The following is a 15,131-nucleotide window of genomic DNA, read 5'->3' as shown; positions in this document are numbered from 1 at the left end:
TCTTCCCCCAGTCTCCTTGTCTGAGCCCCAGAGCACCCACCCATGTGCTCAGCTCTGGTCTCAGCCTGAGGCATGAGGGAATCTGTGCTCGCCTCACCTCAAAGGGCTCTGGGCTGGATCCAGCTCAAGAAACTGAGTGTGGGCAGCACTCTGGGGTGCCAGGGGACCCCAGTTCTTGGGGAGTGGAAAAAGGCTGAGAAGAGAAACAGGAGATACTGTGGGAGGAAACACAGCCTGTAGCCCCCCCCATGGGGGTGGGGATGAGGCGAGAGCTGAACTCTCCCTGTCCAGCCGGTCCCCCCTGCTGTGACCCCTGCTGTCCCATGGGCTTCACTCTTGGGCTGTGGACAGTCTCCCTGGTGTTTCCCACGCCTCATGCCTCCCGCCCTTGTTGTCTCCCCAGAAACGCAGCTCAAAGTGACGCTGGGGTCCCGGCCACCCTGCACTAAGGCCGAGGCCGCCCAGCTGTGGCTGGACGCGGGTCGCCAGAGGCTGTACCTGTGCGCCGGCCACCAGTGGGTCTCCGTGCTAGCAGGTGGGCACTGTGGGGACAGCTTGGGGTGTCTCAGAGAGGAGGCACCAGGGAGCTGGGAGGCTGCCCGTAGCCTTGTGTTTGGCCCTGCCCTGGCCGGGGACTGAGGGAGCCCATGACCCTTCCCAGACATGGATGCTCACCTGGGACTCTGGGGGTCCAAGTCCACAGTGGAGCCCTGAACCCAGGTCACAGGCAGATATCGGGGGTTCTGCCTGTTCTCACCCCTCAGGCAGGACCTGGGCATCCAGGTGCCACCCACCTGGATGGGTGGGCAGTCCAGTTAAGCACATTTCAGCAGAGACTCGCCCTCAAGGCCACTTGCGGCTGCTGGACGGACCTCGGGGAGGGGAGGAGGAGGGGCGTCCCCTTGGGGCCCTGAGCAGCGCCGCCAGCCCAAGGCCGCTGTCCCGCAGCCAAGGAGCGGCTGGACTACGTGGAGGAGCACCAGAGCCTGCTGACTGGCGCCGAGACGCTGGGCGTGGAGGTCTTCGCTATCCCCGGGGCAGGGCTTTTCGTGGCCACGGCCAACCGCAGGGCCACGTCGGCCATTTACAAGTGGACGGATGGCAAGTTCGCGTCCTACCAGCGCATCCGCACCCACCAGGCCCAGTCCTGGCGGTACTTCACCATCGGGGAGCAGGCAAGTGTGGCGGGCACAGTTGGTATCGTGGGGTGTGCAGGTGTGTTGGGAGGGCACAGTTGGTGCCTTGGGGTGGGCAGCGCATGTGGCGGGCACAGCAGTGAAGCAGTGGGGTCTTTCTGGGGCCCCCCAGCAGTTGCTGAGATCCAGAAGTCTCACCCCTCACCCCATCGTGGATGGGGGCACCCAGCTCCCAGGATATAAAGACGAGCAGCCCCTCAGCAGTGCCTGGGACCCTGCATCCCCATGGGACTGAGCGACCCGAGCACTCCCTCCTGGCCCCACATCTCTGCCCCTGGATGCTGTGTGAGACCTGGGGTGGCCTGCGGTGGAGGGTTGAAGAGCTGGTCCCTGTAAACTCCAGTTTATAGTCCCTGTAAACTCAGTTTCCCTGCCTGGCTCCACTCCCGTGGCAGTGTCCTTCGGGCAGCTACGTCCCTGATATTCGTGCCACCCCTGCGTGCCACTCTGTTCTGCCCCACTCGGGCACTATGCACGGCTGAGAGAAATTTCACAGAGGAAAATAGGCAGATTTAGAAACGCCAAGGAGAGGCTGGAGAAATAGCACAGCGGTTGGGCGTTTGCCTTGCACTCACGCGGCCGCCCCCGAACGGACCTGGTTAGATTCCTGGCATCCCATATGGTCCCCTGAGCCTGCCAGGAGTGCTTTCTGAGTGCAGAGCTACGAGGAATCCCTGAACACTGCTGGGTGTAGCCCCAAAACGGGGAGGGCCTTTGCCTTGCATGTGGCTGACCCAGGTTCAATCCCATAGGTTTCCCCCCCCCCTGCCCCAGTGAGAAATAAAAAAAAAAACAAAACACTTGTGGGTGAGACTGCCCCAGGCACTGTGTTTTAACCCCTTGCAGCTGGGTCTGAAGAAACAGGGTAGCAGCAGAGAAATAATACCAAGCCAGTCAAAAGATTCATCTGAGTTTGCCTGCTTTTTCCTCATGGCCTCTCTCTGCCGTGGACTGCTTCTCTCACACCCAAATCCAAACTCCTCTCTTTATTCAAAACAACCCCCAATCCCAGGACAAGGAAGGTCGAGTCAGATGCAAAAAGTCCCGTGGATTTTTACATCTCAAAGAGTTTACAGAAAAAGGAAGTTGAGGGAAGGGTTCACCTTACACCCTAACACTGCCAGAATGATTCCTGAGCGCAAAGCCAGCAGTGAGCCCTGAGCACTGCTGCGTGTGGCCCCAAACCCAAAAAGGATAAAAGAATTTCTGAGCAGACAGCCAGGAGTAACCCCTGAGCACTGCCGGGTGTGGCCCAAAAACCAAAAAAAAAAAAAAAGAAGAAGAAGAAAAGCCGGCCCATCTGCAGAGATGCCGCTGGCACACGGCTTGCCCCAGCCCTACTCTGAGGCTTGGGCGGTGCCCTGGGGCCTCGATGGCGAACCTATGGCACGTGTGCGAGCGGTGGCACGCGAAGGCCTTGCAGCTGGCATGCAGGAAGGTCCGCAATCACGTTATGCTTCTCGACGGGAGGCAAGTGTGCCGGTGTCTGCTTTACTCTGCAGCTCACCTGGCAACAGAGCCGGACTGGCCATTGGGAGGACCGGGCTTTGTGCGGCAGTTTGGGCTCCTAAAGGTTAGCCCTCACTGCGGGTGTCACTCATGGCATTTCCATGGAGACCACCCCAGCTCCAGCACTATGTTCTGCTTCCACCATGCTCAGACAAGGGCAGATGCCAAGTGAAAACCCCCCCGGGTTTGGGGATTATGGGTGGACACAGTTTCGTAACCCTAATGGCCAAAGACACGGCTTCTCCACTGCCTGAGGCTGTGCCCCTGAGCTGGCGCAGCCTGGTGTGTCGGAGGCCGGCACAGGGTGCCACGGAGCACTGCCACAGTAGGACGGCCTCACTGTCTTCCAGGCCTTCCTGGCCGTGGCCAACTTGGAGCCCAACAAGAAGGGCCAAGAGTTCTCGGTCATCTACAAGTGGAGCCGGACGAGGCTGCGGTTCACCCCGTACCAGCGGGTGCCCACCCACAGCGCCCGCGACTGGGAGGCCTTCCAGCTGGCCGGGGAGCACTTCCTGGCCGTGGCCAACCACCGAGAAGGTGGGCTGCTCCTCACACCCCTGCAGGGAGCCCCTCAGGCTTCACGCCAGCGTCTCGCTATCCCCATTTCCAGGGTCTTGGGTCACGTGTGTGTGTGTGGGGGGGGGTATGTGTGCGTGTGGGGTGTGTGTACGCCTGTGTGTTTGTGTGTGTGTGTGTGTGTGTGTGTGTGGCGGTGGGCATTTCTATGGGCACCGGACCCCCGAGAGACATCACAGACTCCCAACCTGGGTTGCCTGGGGAAAGTAATCAGCCAACCAGAGTCACCAGACCAGCCAGAGCCAGCACCAGCTTCCCAGACTCACCAGCTGACTCACTAATCCACCCAGCGACTCCTCACCCAATTCAACCTCCACCCACCACTTCCCCGCCGGCCAACACACCAGCACAGCAGGGTCCTGGATGGAGTTGCAGTGGGCTCTTGGTGTGGACAGGCAGGGACCGTCCCCATGCGGCCCTAGATGATGGTCGTTCCACTTTGAAGGTCTGCAGGGTGGTCACACGGAGGGCTGGCCCAGGACCAGGGAGCAGCGCCCCCTCCCGGACACAGGGAGCAGGGTCCGAGGTGGCCTTGGGCCAGAAGGGTGTCTGGCTCCAGCTGGCTCTGGTGTGGGGGTCCAGGCTCCATACTCAATTCCCCTTAGCCCTCCACGACACCGGGAACTGTGGGACCACTGGAGGATCCCAGGATGCTCCCAGAATCCTCGGGAAGGGAGCAGCAGTATGCTAATGAGATGTACAAGGGGGAATGGTTGGCCAATGGGGGGTTCTCCCCATGGGGCCTAATCTGGAGTGGGGGGCTGCAGAGGGCAGCAAGTCCTCCCATCGACATGACCCCTTGCTCCAGGTGACAACCACAACATCGACAGCGTCATCTACAAGTGGAACCCGAGGACGCGGCTCTTTGAGGCCAACCAGACCATCGCTACGTCGGGTGCCTACGACTGGGAGTTCTTCACCGTGGGGCCCTACTCCTTCCTGGCCGTGGCCAACGCCTTCAACGGCACCTCCACGCGGCTGCACTCCCACCTCTACGTGTGGCTGCTCGGCGCCTTCCGCCTCTTCCAGTCCTTCCTGGTAAGCGCCGCGCCCAGTCTGGCATCCACATGGCCCAAAACACCAACGCACTTGGCCTGGCATCTACACGGCCAGCACCAGGCACACACCAGGCCTGGCCTCCACGCACAGCGAGACCAAGCAGGGTGCAGGCCCAAGCGAGCTGGCTGGCGAGTATCACATCCTGCGGCCCTGGCCCTCCTTCCCTCCCAGCTCTGTCAGCCCCAAGCCTGTGAGGGCCCCTGGGGAGCCTTGCCCGACAGCCGGCCTGTGTGGACATCAGGATCTCTGGTGCAGGAGCCTCTTTGCTCTCGAACCCTGGCTGGTACTGGTCCAAGGGGTCAGCTCGAAGAGCTTCTGAGTAGTGGCAGCTGTGTGTGTATGTATGTGTGGGGTGTGGGGTCGGGGACACACTGGACACCCCAAGGGCGCACACGTGGGTAGTGTGGCCTCAGGCTAGTGAGAGATGCCATGACCTGTCAGGCACAGTGGGAGCCCTCGCCTGGACTCCCTCAGTTCCCTTACCGGGCAGAGCCCACCCTGACCCTACCCATGCCCTTCTCTGGCCTGGCACCTCCCATTCAAACCCACCCACTCATCCCCTGCCCGTTCACTGTCTGGCCCCATCCATTTTCTGAGGTCGCCCCATCCACCCCCTGGTCTGCCCCCCCCCCACCGTCCACCTAGACTGCCCACTTAGGCCACAACCTATATCTTGTCTAACTTTGCCCATTTAGACCACACCCCTTACATTGCCTGAACCTGTCCTCTGGCTCCGCCCACCTAGGCCCCACCCACTTAGGTCACACCCCTTAAGCCTGGCCCGTCCACTCATGCCACGCCCTTTCCTTGTATGCCCACGCCCACCGAGGCCCTGCCCACCCAGGGGGAGCCTTGGCATAACCCCCCCTTCTTGCCATTTCCCACACTCTCCCCACTCCTGGGTCCCACAGGAGGGCATAAGGGGTCCCCACAGTGCGAAGATGTGGGTGCAGGTGGGGGCACCGCTGACCAGCGCTGAAAGCTGGGCCCATCTGGGGTGGGGCTCAGGCCTCCCAGTGGAGCGAGGTCAGCTGGGCTGCGGGGCCCACCTGTGCTCCTGGCTGCTTCCTGCCCCCACCCCAGCTGTGGCACCCCGTTTCTGGGTTCCTGACTGCATGAGCTCCCTCAGGAGGTGGTGAGGGTGGGTGGGTCCAGGCACCCACATCCCGGGGTCCTGCGCCCACCTCAGCCCTGGGGAGGCTCCAGAGCACCAGGCTGTGCCAACTCAGCTCTGTGCCAGCCAGTGTGGGGGCGCCCTCTGCTGCCAGCTGCTGGGACGTGCCCTGAGAGCGCGCCCGGCTGACCAAGATCCACCTGGGCTCAACCCAACAGGCAGCAAAGGCACACACTGGCACAATGCCTTCGAAGGGAGGTTTTCTTTCCTTTAATATCGAAGCAGTTTTGTTATTCATTACTTTATTTAAACAATGTTGCTCCTTATTTTTTGGGGGGGCCACACCCGTTTGACGCTCAGGGGTCACTCCCGGCTATGCGCTCAGAAATCGCTCCTGGCTTGGGGGACCATATGGGACGCCGGGGGATCAAACCATGGTCTGTCCTACGCTAGCACTTGCAAGGCAGACACCTTACTTCTAGCGCCACCTTCCCGGCCCCAGTTGCTCCTTTTTTGTGTGGTTATTGGTCTGTTTGGTTTGTTGGTTTGGGGGCCACCCCAGGCAGCGCTCAGGGGTTCCTCCTGGCTCTGTGCTCAGAAATTGCTCCTGGCAGACTCGGGGGACCATATGGGATGCTGGGAATAGAACTGGGGTGTGTCCAGGGTTGGCCACGTGCAAGGCAAATGCCCTATTGTTGTGCTATCGCTCCAGCCCCTGCCCTGTGCTTGTTCCATCTGCCTTATGCTCTCACTGCCCTGTGCCTCCTGTGCTTTTTCTCTCGAGAGCCCCAAGCCAGACTCCTCTTCATTATCCAGAACCCCACATACCAACAGAAGAAGTTAGGAAAAAAGGAAGTTGGGGGAAGGGTCCCGCGGTCCCATCCTCTGTCCCATCTACCCTGTGCAGACTTTCGGAGCCGCCGACTGGGAGGTCTTCCGCATTGAGGAGCGGGTTTTCCTGGCTGTGGCCAACAGCCACAGCTACACAGTGGACGCTGAGGCCCGCAGCGACTCCTACATCCTCAACTCGGTCATCTATGAGCTGAACGTCACGGCCCAGACCTTCGTCACCTTCCAGGAGATCCCCACGTGCAGGTGGGGAGGCCAGGAGACGGGGCGGGGGCTCTGGGCTGAGTTTCCGGGCTGGTCCTTGCCCCGGTGCCAAGTTTCCCGCGGGAGGGCATGGTACCACCCCACCTTCCTGGACAGACGGGGCAGTGCTGGACCCCGGGGTGCTGAGGTCTCGCTGTCCCCGCAGTGCTTTGGACTGGGAGTTTTTCTCTGTGGGTGAGGACCACTTCCTGGTGGTGGCCAACTCCTTCGATGGCCGCAGCTTCTCGGTGGACAGCGTCATTTACAGGTGAAGCTCGGCGGCCACCCTGGTCACAGTTCCCCCACTCCCGGGAACCCTCCCCGTGGTGTCCCCACCGGCTCCTGGCCACTGTCGTGTCCCACAGCTGGGGCGCCCAGAGACGCGCCGTCTGGGGCTGGAAACCGGCCTGGGGGGACCCGGGTGTCCACAAGGTAGGCTCCCAGCACCGGCGGGCACTGTGCTCACGGTGCTGTCCTGCAGGTGGCAGGGGTACGAGGGCTTTGTGCCGGCGCACAGCCTGCCCACGTTCGGCTGCAGGGACTGGGAGGCCTTCCGCACAGCTGCCGGCTCGTACCTCGTCTACTCCAGCGCGAAGGAGCCCCTGTCCCGGGTGCTGCGGCTCAGGATGCGCTGACCCAGGGACCTTCCGGGTGACTCTCCAGGTCGGATCTTCCAGGCCTGACCCTCTGGTGCTGATCCGGGACCTTCCGGTTGACCCTTTGGTGCTGACCCTTCCGGGTGACCCTCCTGGTGCTGACCTTCCGGGATGACCCTCGAAGAGTGACCTTCCCAGGGTCATCCTTCCAGTGCTCACCCACAGTGCTCACTTCTAGTGCTCACTCTCCTGGGCTGTGATTCAGGACACGCTCATGTGGCACACGGAAGAGCCTCCTGCTGTGACGCTGCTGCCCTGCGTGTGTTTGTGCGGGCCTGGGCTGCCCACCCAGGAGGCCACGTTTATCCGTCTGTCCGTCTTTCTATTGTGCAGTCTCCGTAGGGCTGACCGGACGTGCACTTGGCCCCTGAGGCCTATCCGAGCCTTACCTCACGCCCAGCAGTGGGAGCCCCGGCTCACCCCAAACCCTATTTATTGTACCCCCGCAAATATATTTATGCCACTCAGGGGGCTGGACTGATCTTTCCGGTGAGGATTCACACTCAGAATCCATCTCCTTTCTGCTACCTCAGTTTACCCTCCTGTGCCCCAGGCTGGGGCTCAGCAGGGACTGCCCAGTTTGTGCCCTGCTCTCCCCAAGGGCCAAGGATCTGGGGTGTTTTCCTCCGGCACAGCCCTCCAGGGCCCATCCAGCGGCCTAACTCATGCCCCGAACCCCAGAGAGTGAATGCACCTTCATGGTGCAGAAGGTTGAGTCCAAGCTGTCCCTCCAGGAGTGCCCCCAGGTGTGACCCCCCACGAATGACCCCAGATCCAGAGCATGATAAGGTCGGGAATTCCACACGCACCCCTCTAATGACTCCAAAAGGCAGAGACCATGCGAAAGCAAGGGGTTTTATTCTACAAGCATGCAGGGGCTCTCCCAGAGAACGAGAGAGCCTCGAACCAGATCTAAGAAGCCTTTAGGTAGCTTCCAGTAGGGTAGTTCATTTCAGGGAGTACGTGACACTTGACATCTGCTCAGGTACATTTTTGCAAGATTTAGATAACCACAGGTAAATTGTCAAGGGAGGGCCCGGAGAGATAGCACAGCGGCGTTTGCCTTGCAAGCAGCCAATCCAGGACCAAAGGTGGTTGATTCAAATCCCGGTGTCCCATATGGTCCCCCGTGCCTGCCAGGAGCTATTTCTGAGCAGACAGCCAGGAGTAACCCCTGAGCAACGCCGGGTGTGGCCCAAAAACCAAAAAAAAAAAAAAAAAAAAAAGTCAAGGGCAAGTCCTTGGGATTTAGGAAGGCGTGGGGTCCTCGGGAAGCTACAGAGAAAAATTTTATTTCTTTTTTACCTTTCAAGCAGTCTCCTGGGAGGTGCGTCAGACACCCTGAGGCCCTTCCGGGGTGTCTTGCCCACCCTGTATTTGGTTCTGCTCTGTGGATCTCAGCTGTAAACTCCTGGTACCTCAGTTTCCCTTCAGTGGAGCCAGCAGCTCTCCCACGGCCTCTGTGGTCTGCGCCTGCCCTTCCTGTAACCCATCCGTTGCCCGTCCGCCTGCCTTGTCCCTCTCCCCAACAGGGCAGCAGCAGCGCCCTTTTCCACCAGTGAAATTCCAGCAGTCAGTGATGGGATATGGTGGGTGGACTCCAGGCTGCTTGTGCAGGGCAGGGCCTGTTGCTCTGAGGTCTTCCAGGCCGAAGCAGCACCCCCCCGCCCCACCCCCTTCTACCTCCAGCTCTTCTGAAAATAAAAACGTGGGGCCTGGAGCAGCTCAGGTTGGGGGCCCTACCCGCCCCGGGGAGCCCCGACACCCGCTTCTGGCTCCCACCACTCGGTCGGGCCCTGCCTCGCTGCCCCCAAAGCTGCCCACAGGCCTTGCTCTGCGCCAGTAGGACCATCCCCGCCTCACGGGGAGGGGACAGGGGAAAGCAGGAGTGTGCCCATGTGTGTGAGGAGTGGGCCATGCAGGTTTGGGTGTGTGTACATACATGGGAACGTGAGCCTGTGGGTGTGTGCTACCATGTACACTCGAGGACACACATGTGAGCGTGTGTGATTGTTCACATTTGAGAGTGTAAACTGCGGGGTCATGAACATGTGAGGGAGCGTTACATAGGCCAGAGCACGTGTGTGGGAGTATATGTGCGGAATGTCTACATGTGGAGTGTGCTGTGTTGGAGCATGTACACCTGTAGGAGTGTGTGTTCACTCATGGAATGTGCCGTGTGGGAGCATGGCTGGCTTGGTGCTTTGCGCATGGTGGAGGAGGCAGAGGGCACATGGGTAAACTGAAGCCTCACTCTGGCTCTGAGCAGCACAAGTCTCCGAATCGCCACAGCGGATGGCCCACAGTCCTAGACCTTCCTGCAAAGGTGCCTCTGCCACCTGAGAGGAGCTGAGACAGGGCAGAGCAGAGCGACCCCTTCCCAAAAAGCACAGGGAAATGCCTGGAAATTGGGGCCCACCTGGGAGCTGAGGGGCCAGGGCCTGGTTTGGGCTGCTGAGGATGGCAGCAGCAGGGATGGGCACCGGGGCCAGTAGGCGGGGGAGAGGGGCTTGATGGAAAGACTGTTGGGACTCTTGGGGTGCTCTGGCTCACGGGTGCCCCCTGGCCCCCTGCCTGGCCCCTCAGAGTGCCCCAGCCACAGCAGCAATGGGGGCACTGCATGGATGGATGTGACACGTGCCAGTGCTATCTGTACAAAGGCCCCCAAAGGCCAGCACCCGAGCTGCACCTCCCTGTCCAGGAATCCTGACTCACGAGGAACACAGAGACATGAGCACACAGGGCCATGGGAGCCCTGAGCCCTGAGCTTCGGACTATGGGAGCACTAGCTACAAGAGCAATCGGGCTACATGACCCCTGGGCCATGGGACCATCAAGCCACAGGGCACTGGGCCAGGGCAGCTTTGGGTTAGGGGAGCATCAGGTCAGGGCACATAACTGGGGGCACCATGCAGAAGAGGTGTGCCCTCTCCGTCCATGCTGCGCTGTCCTCACACCCCTAGGAACGGAAGGGGCAGCCAGTGGGTGAGGGCATGGGTTCTCCCCAACCCCGAGAAATGCTACCCCAGAGTAGCAGCCCTGCCTGAGCCCTCTCCCCCATCACCCCTGCACTCCCCACTCCCTCCAGTCACACCCCAGCACCCAGTCCCTCCCCCGTCACATCCCTGCACCCACACTCCCTTCACACTCAAAGTGTCAGCAATTCACCTGTTTCCTCCCCCAGAAGTTATTCAAGACAGACAGAATTACACAAAGGCTGCCAAAAATAAAAATAGATTAAAAAGACAGCAGGTGGGCCCAAGCCCAGAAGAAAAAAAAAAAAAGACAGCAGGTGTGGGGGGAAGGAAGCAGGTCACAGATGTGAAATGAAAAAGGAAGAAGCTACCGGACACAACTCTGCGGGACCCCAAGGTGAGTGGGGGAGAGTGCAGGAGAGAAAGGGGGAAGGGGAGAGGAGATGGAAATGAGGGGAGGGGTAAGAGGAGAGGAAGGGGAGAGATTGACTCATCCCAGGGGCATCTGGAGCAGAAATCATTCCTGGCAGGCTCGGGGGATCATATGGAATGCCGAGATTCGAACCACTGTCCTGCATGCAAGGCAAACGCCTTACCTCCATGCTATCTCTCCGGCCCCTGAATTGCCTTTGTTTGTTTGTTTGTTTTGGGGGGGGCACACCCGTTTGATGCTCAGGGGTTACTCCTGGCTAAACGCTCAGAAATTGCCCCTGGCTTGGGGGACCATATAGGACACCAGGGGATCGAACCATGGTCCTTCCTTGGCTAGCGCTTGCAAGGCAGACACCTTACCTCTAGCGCCACCTCTCCAGCCCCCTGAATTGCCTTTTTTTTTTTTTTTTTGAAAATCAGTAGTTGGCATATGTATGAGTCTACCTGCTTTTTCTGTTCCATGGGTTTACTTTATTGCAAATATCCCAAGTTGTCTCTGCTGATTTATAATAATTGCAGAAAGCATATTCCAACTTTGGCTCCAGAGTTCTCTTGATCATCCTAGAGCCTTTCTCATTGCCCCTTGGACTTTAGTTTCTGGTTCACCCTTACCCCAAATCCATAAAAGTCTAGTGGGGCTGGGAGAGGGGTACGTTGCACTGAAACTAGTTTTCAGTGTTAAAAAAAAAAATCAAGAAACTGGAGCGATAGCACAGCAGGGAGGGCATTTGCCTTGCACGAGGCCAACCCCGGATTCAATTCCTAGCATCCTATAGGGTCCCCAGAGCCTGCCAGCAGTAACTTCTGAGCACAGAGCAAGGAGTAACCCCTGAACGCTGCTGGGTGTGGCCCCCAAATAAAAATAAATAAATTCAACAGCTTGACATTTGATTAGACAAGTCATGAGCATGCTATTGCCTGTCGTCATGTAGAACATCTTTGATATTTTTTACCCCTGTTTACTAGTTTATAGAAGGGGCCACACCCAGTGGTACTCCGGGCTTACTCCTGGCTCTGGGGCTCAGCGACGATATGGGAAGCTGAAGATGGAGCCAGGGAAGGCTGTAGCCCCAAACCAGTCTTTTAGTTTTTTTTGTTTGTTTGTTTGGTTGGTTTTTTTGTTTGGTTTTTGGGCCACACCTGTTTGATGCTCAGGGGTTATTCCTGGCTACACGCTTAGAAATTGCCCCTGGCTTGGGGGGACCATATGGGACGGCGGGGGATCGAACCGTGGTCCTTCCTTGGCTAGCGCTTGCAAGGCAGACACCTTACCTCTAGTGCCACCTTGCCGGCCCCCTTTTAGTTTATTTTCATGCTGAATTGCACCAGCCGGAGCCTCTGGTTCACACTGAACAAACTCACCCCTATTCTCAGGGGACCCTGTTCCATGTTCCACCTTGAAGAGCTGTGCCCCATCCTCATACTTGGTCACTGTCCCTGCAAGAACCAAGACATTTCCTTCTTTGCCATCAGCTGGGGTGTCTGTGGGGGACAGGTGGGTGTTCTGCATTTGCTGGAAATTCCCTTTCACGTCTGTTCACTGGGCAGAATTTGTTGACGGATTTCCAGCATGGAATCCACCTTATTCTCTGGGAGGCAGAGTTTGGTCCTTATGCTGTTGTCGAGCTCTTTTCCAGACCAAGGGCTGCAATGCTCATTCGGACCCATGATCATTGATGGCTCGTGTTGCTCAGAACCTACATTTGGGATCTAGAGCAACAGCACAGTGGGGAGACTTTGCCTTGCGGGCAGCAGACCTGGGCTCCGTCTCTGACACCCCATATGGACCTGAGCACTGTCAGGAGTAATTCCTGAGCAATCAGGAATAAGCCCTGAGGATCACCCGTGTAGCCTAAAAACAAGCCAACGAAAGCAACAACAAAACATATTATTTTCCATTTTATTTAAGTCGTCGAGTTCACCACGAGTCCTTCCTGATCATAGCATGACATATGAATTTTTGGTTTATTTGTTTTGGGGCCACACCTGGTGGCGCTCAGGTGTTACTCCTGGCTCTGTGCTCAGAAATAGCTCCTGGCGGTGTTGAGGGGGTCCTATGGGATGCCAGAGACCGAACCTGGGTCAGTCATATGCAAAGCAAACACCCCACTGTGCAGTCGCTCCAGCCCCATAGCGTGTGACATTTGATACCCAAACACAGGATGGAATGCCGAAGTCATAGCTCTGATGGATGTTCCTTCTTTTTACTGATCTTGTCAAAGCAGCAGGTTTTGGTTTCCTTGACTTTCCTGTTCTTTTCCTTTATTTTTATTTATTTATTTATTTATTTTTTGTGGCTTTTGGGTCACACCCGGCAGTGCTCAGGGGTTACTCCTGGCTCCATGCTCAGAAATTGCTCCTGGCAGGCACGGGGGACCATATGGGATGCCAGGATTTGAACCGATGACCTTCTGCATGAAAGGCAAGCGCCTTACCTCCATGCTATCTCTCCGGCCCCCTTTATTTTTATTTTATTGGGCTTTTTTGAGAGAGGTCCACAACTGCAGTGCTGAGGGGTTACTCCTGGCTCTGCTTCAGGAATCACTCCTGGCAGGCTCAAGGACCCTATGGGATGCTGGGGATGGAACCTGGGTGGGCCTCATGTAAGGCAAACGCCCTTCCCTCTGTGTTCTCGTTCCAGACCGTTCTTTTCCTTCGTCACCGTCTAGCATGCTGGTGGTTTGCTTACTGCAGGTTCACTGTTTTCACATCTTTCCAGCTCAAGACCACAGATCTTTCCCCCAAGAACAGACATTCGAGCCCCATAGCAACTGTAGCTCAGAAAATCCGGCATGTTCTAGCCTCAGACTCAGGAAGCGCCAGAAACTTCCTACGAGAGGCTTGTGTTTTGTTTTCAGATATCTACTTGAGGGAGTTTTCTGGAGAAATTTTTCTAGTGAGGATTGATTTTTGAAAAATCTCCACCACTGAGGTTGGTGCGATAGTACCCCAGTGGGATGCTTGCCTTGTACACAGCAGACCTGGGCTTCATTTCTGGCACCTTACAGGGTCTCCCAAGTCCCACCAGAGATGACTCCTGAGCCCAGAGCCAGAAGTATGCCCTGAGCACCCTATGTATGACCCGCACACACACACACACACACACACACACACACACACACACACACACACACACACAGGCTGTTGGTGTTTCTGCTGGACGACCCTGGAGTCAACACAGGCAGGCCAGTGGGGCTCAGCCGCACTGTGGGTGGGGGTGGGGATTCCCTGTCCCTCTCTGGGACTTCCTAGACCTCCTGGGCTCTGGGGGGGCGGCAGAGTGTGCTGGGTTGTGACTGTCCGAAGTGTCACCTCATCAGCGCTAAGGACACACACATACACACGCATGTCATGTCCTCCGCTGCAGCACTCCTCCTGCTATCTGTGTGTTCCCCTGACCTGCCCTTCAGTTCCCCACAGACGCCCCAGAGCAGATGCTTCTGGACAGGCACAGTTCCCACCCAGTGAGTCAAGCTGGGAGGCACTTCCAGGGGGTCCCTGCATCGCCTTTCTCTGGGCCCCTGGATCAGCTCTGGGCACCTGTCACCTTCCTTGCTGTGTTTATACACCAGGACACCCCTTCTCCTGGCCAGAGCCAGCCCTACCAACGCCCAGCTCTCACAAGGCTCTTCCTGGCCTTTTGTCTCCCACTTTCCGAGGGCCAGAGGAGGTCTGGGAGCGAGCACTGGGGAGGAGCTTTTGCCTCACCTTGAACCCAGGGGCCCAGCTCCAGTTCATCCTGCCCCCAGAATCCCTCAGTGGTGAGGGAGTCCCCCCCACTGCCTCCTGGGGGCTCCCTCTACCCCAACTCGGGTGACCTCCTACTCCGCTGCTCCACTGACCCCCAAGGAGCTGGGGATGGACAGAGGCCAAGTCACCTTCCACCCATGGCTACAGGTGTGTTTGTCAGTGTGTGTCCATGTGTCCCTGGATGGCTATGTCTGTGCTTCTACGTGTGTCTGTGTCAGTGCAATCACACTGTCTCTGAGTTTGTCTGTGTTCGCATGTGCACGCAGGGACCCTCTAACCGGTGTGTCCTCAGCCTGCCCATCAATCCCTGCAGGCAGCACCTGTCTGGTGAAGGGTTCTTGGGGGGGCACCCTGAAGCCTTTAGTGGGTGTCCAGGTGGGTTCTGGAAGCCCTGCACCTGGGACCAACTGAGCCTGTGCCCCATGGAAGCAGTCTAGGGGGTCCCAGTTCCCTGTAGCAGGGCCGGGGGGTTGAGAAAACCCAGAGCTACAGGTCTGCAGGGTGGCGGGGTGCTGGCCAGCCAAGAATGCGTGGGATGGAGGAGAAATGGGGAGACCTGAAGGGCACAGGAGCTGGAGAGGCTGAGCACAGCTCCCACCTCAGAGAGAAGTTACCCCACTGCCTCACCTCAGAGGACCCCACCATGAGAGCAAGACCCAGCTCAGAAAGTACCCCACCACAGGGAGTACCTCACCTCTGTGGCCCAATCTGAGTGTACCCCACTTCAGAGTACCCACAACTGGGAATACCCTGCCTTGCAGAGTGCCCTACC

At 58.1% G+C, this 15,131-nt stretch overlaps 1 protein-coding gene across 1 annotated transcript in view; it reads left to right on the top strand.

Annotated features, from left to right (window-relative positions):
- TSPEAR (thrombospondin type laminin G domain and EAR repeats) overlaps nucleotides 1-7,181 on the top strand; it is an 81,038-nt gene extending 73,857 nt beyond the window's left edge. Inside the window, exons 6-12 of the mRNA XM_049785424.1 lie at nucleotides 404-535; nucleotides 949-1,175; nucleotides 3,056-3,242; nucleotides 4,090-4,319; nucleotides 6,362-6,549; nucleotides 6,713-6,814; nucleotides 7,028-7,181. Coding sequence (XP_049641381.1) covers nucleotides 404-535; nucleotides 949-1,175; nucleotides 3,056-3,242; nucleotides 4,090-4,319; nucleotides 6,362-6,549; nucleotides 6,713-6,814; nucleotides 7,028-7,181 — 1,220 coding nt within the window. The remainder of the gene's footprint in view (nucleotides 1-403; nucleotides 536-948; nucleotides 1,176-3,055; nucleotides 3,243-4,089; nucleotides 4,320-6,361; nucleotides 6,550-6,712; nucleotides 6,815-7,027) is intronic.
- The last annotated feature ends 7,950 nt before the right edge of the window (nucleotides 7,182-15,131 follow it).

This window comes from Suncus etruscus, chromosome 13, assembly GCF_024139225.1.
Source record: "Suncus etruscus isolate mSunEtr1 chromosome 13, mSunEtr1.pri.cur, whole genome shotgun sequence".
In the NCBI taxonomy this organism is placed as follows: Eukaryota; Metazoa; Chordata; class Mammalia; order Eulipotyphla; family Soricidae; genus Suncus; species Suncus etruscus.
The sequence above is the reverse complement of the archived record's forward strand: the minus strand, read 5'-3'. Positions and strand labels throughout refer to the sequence as shown.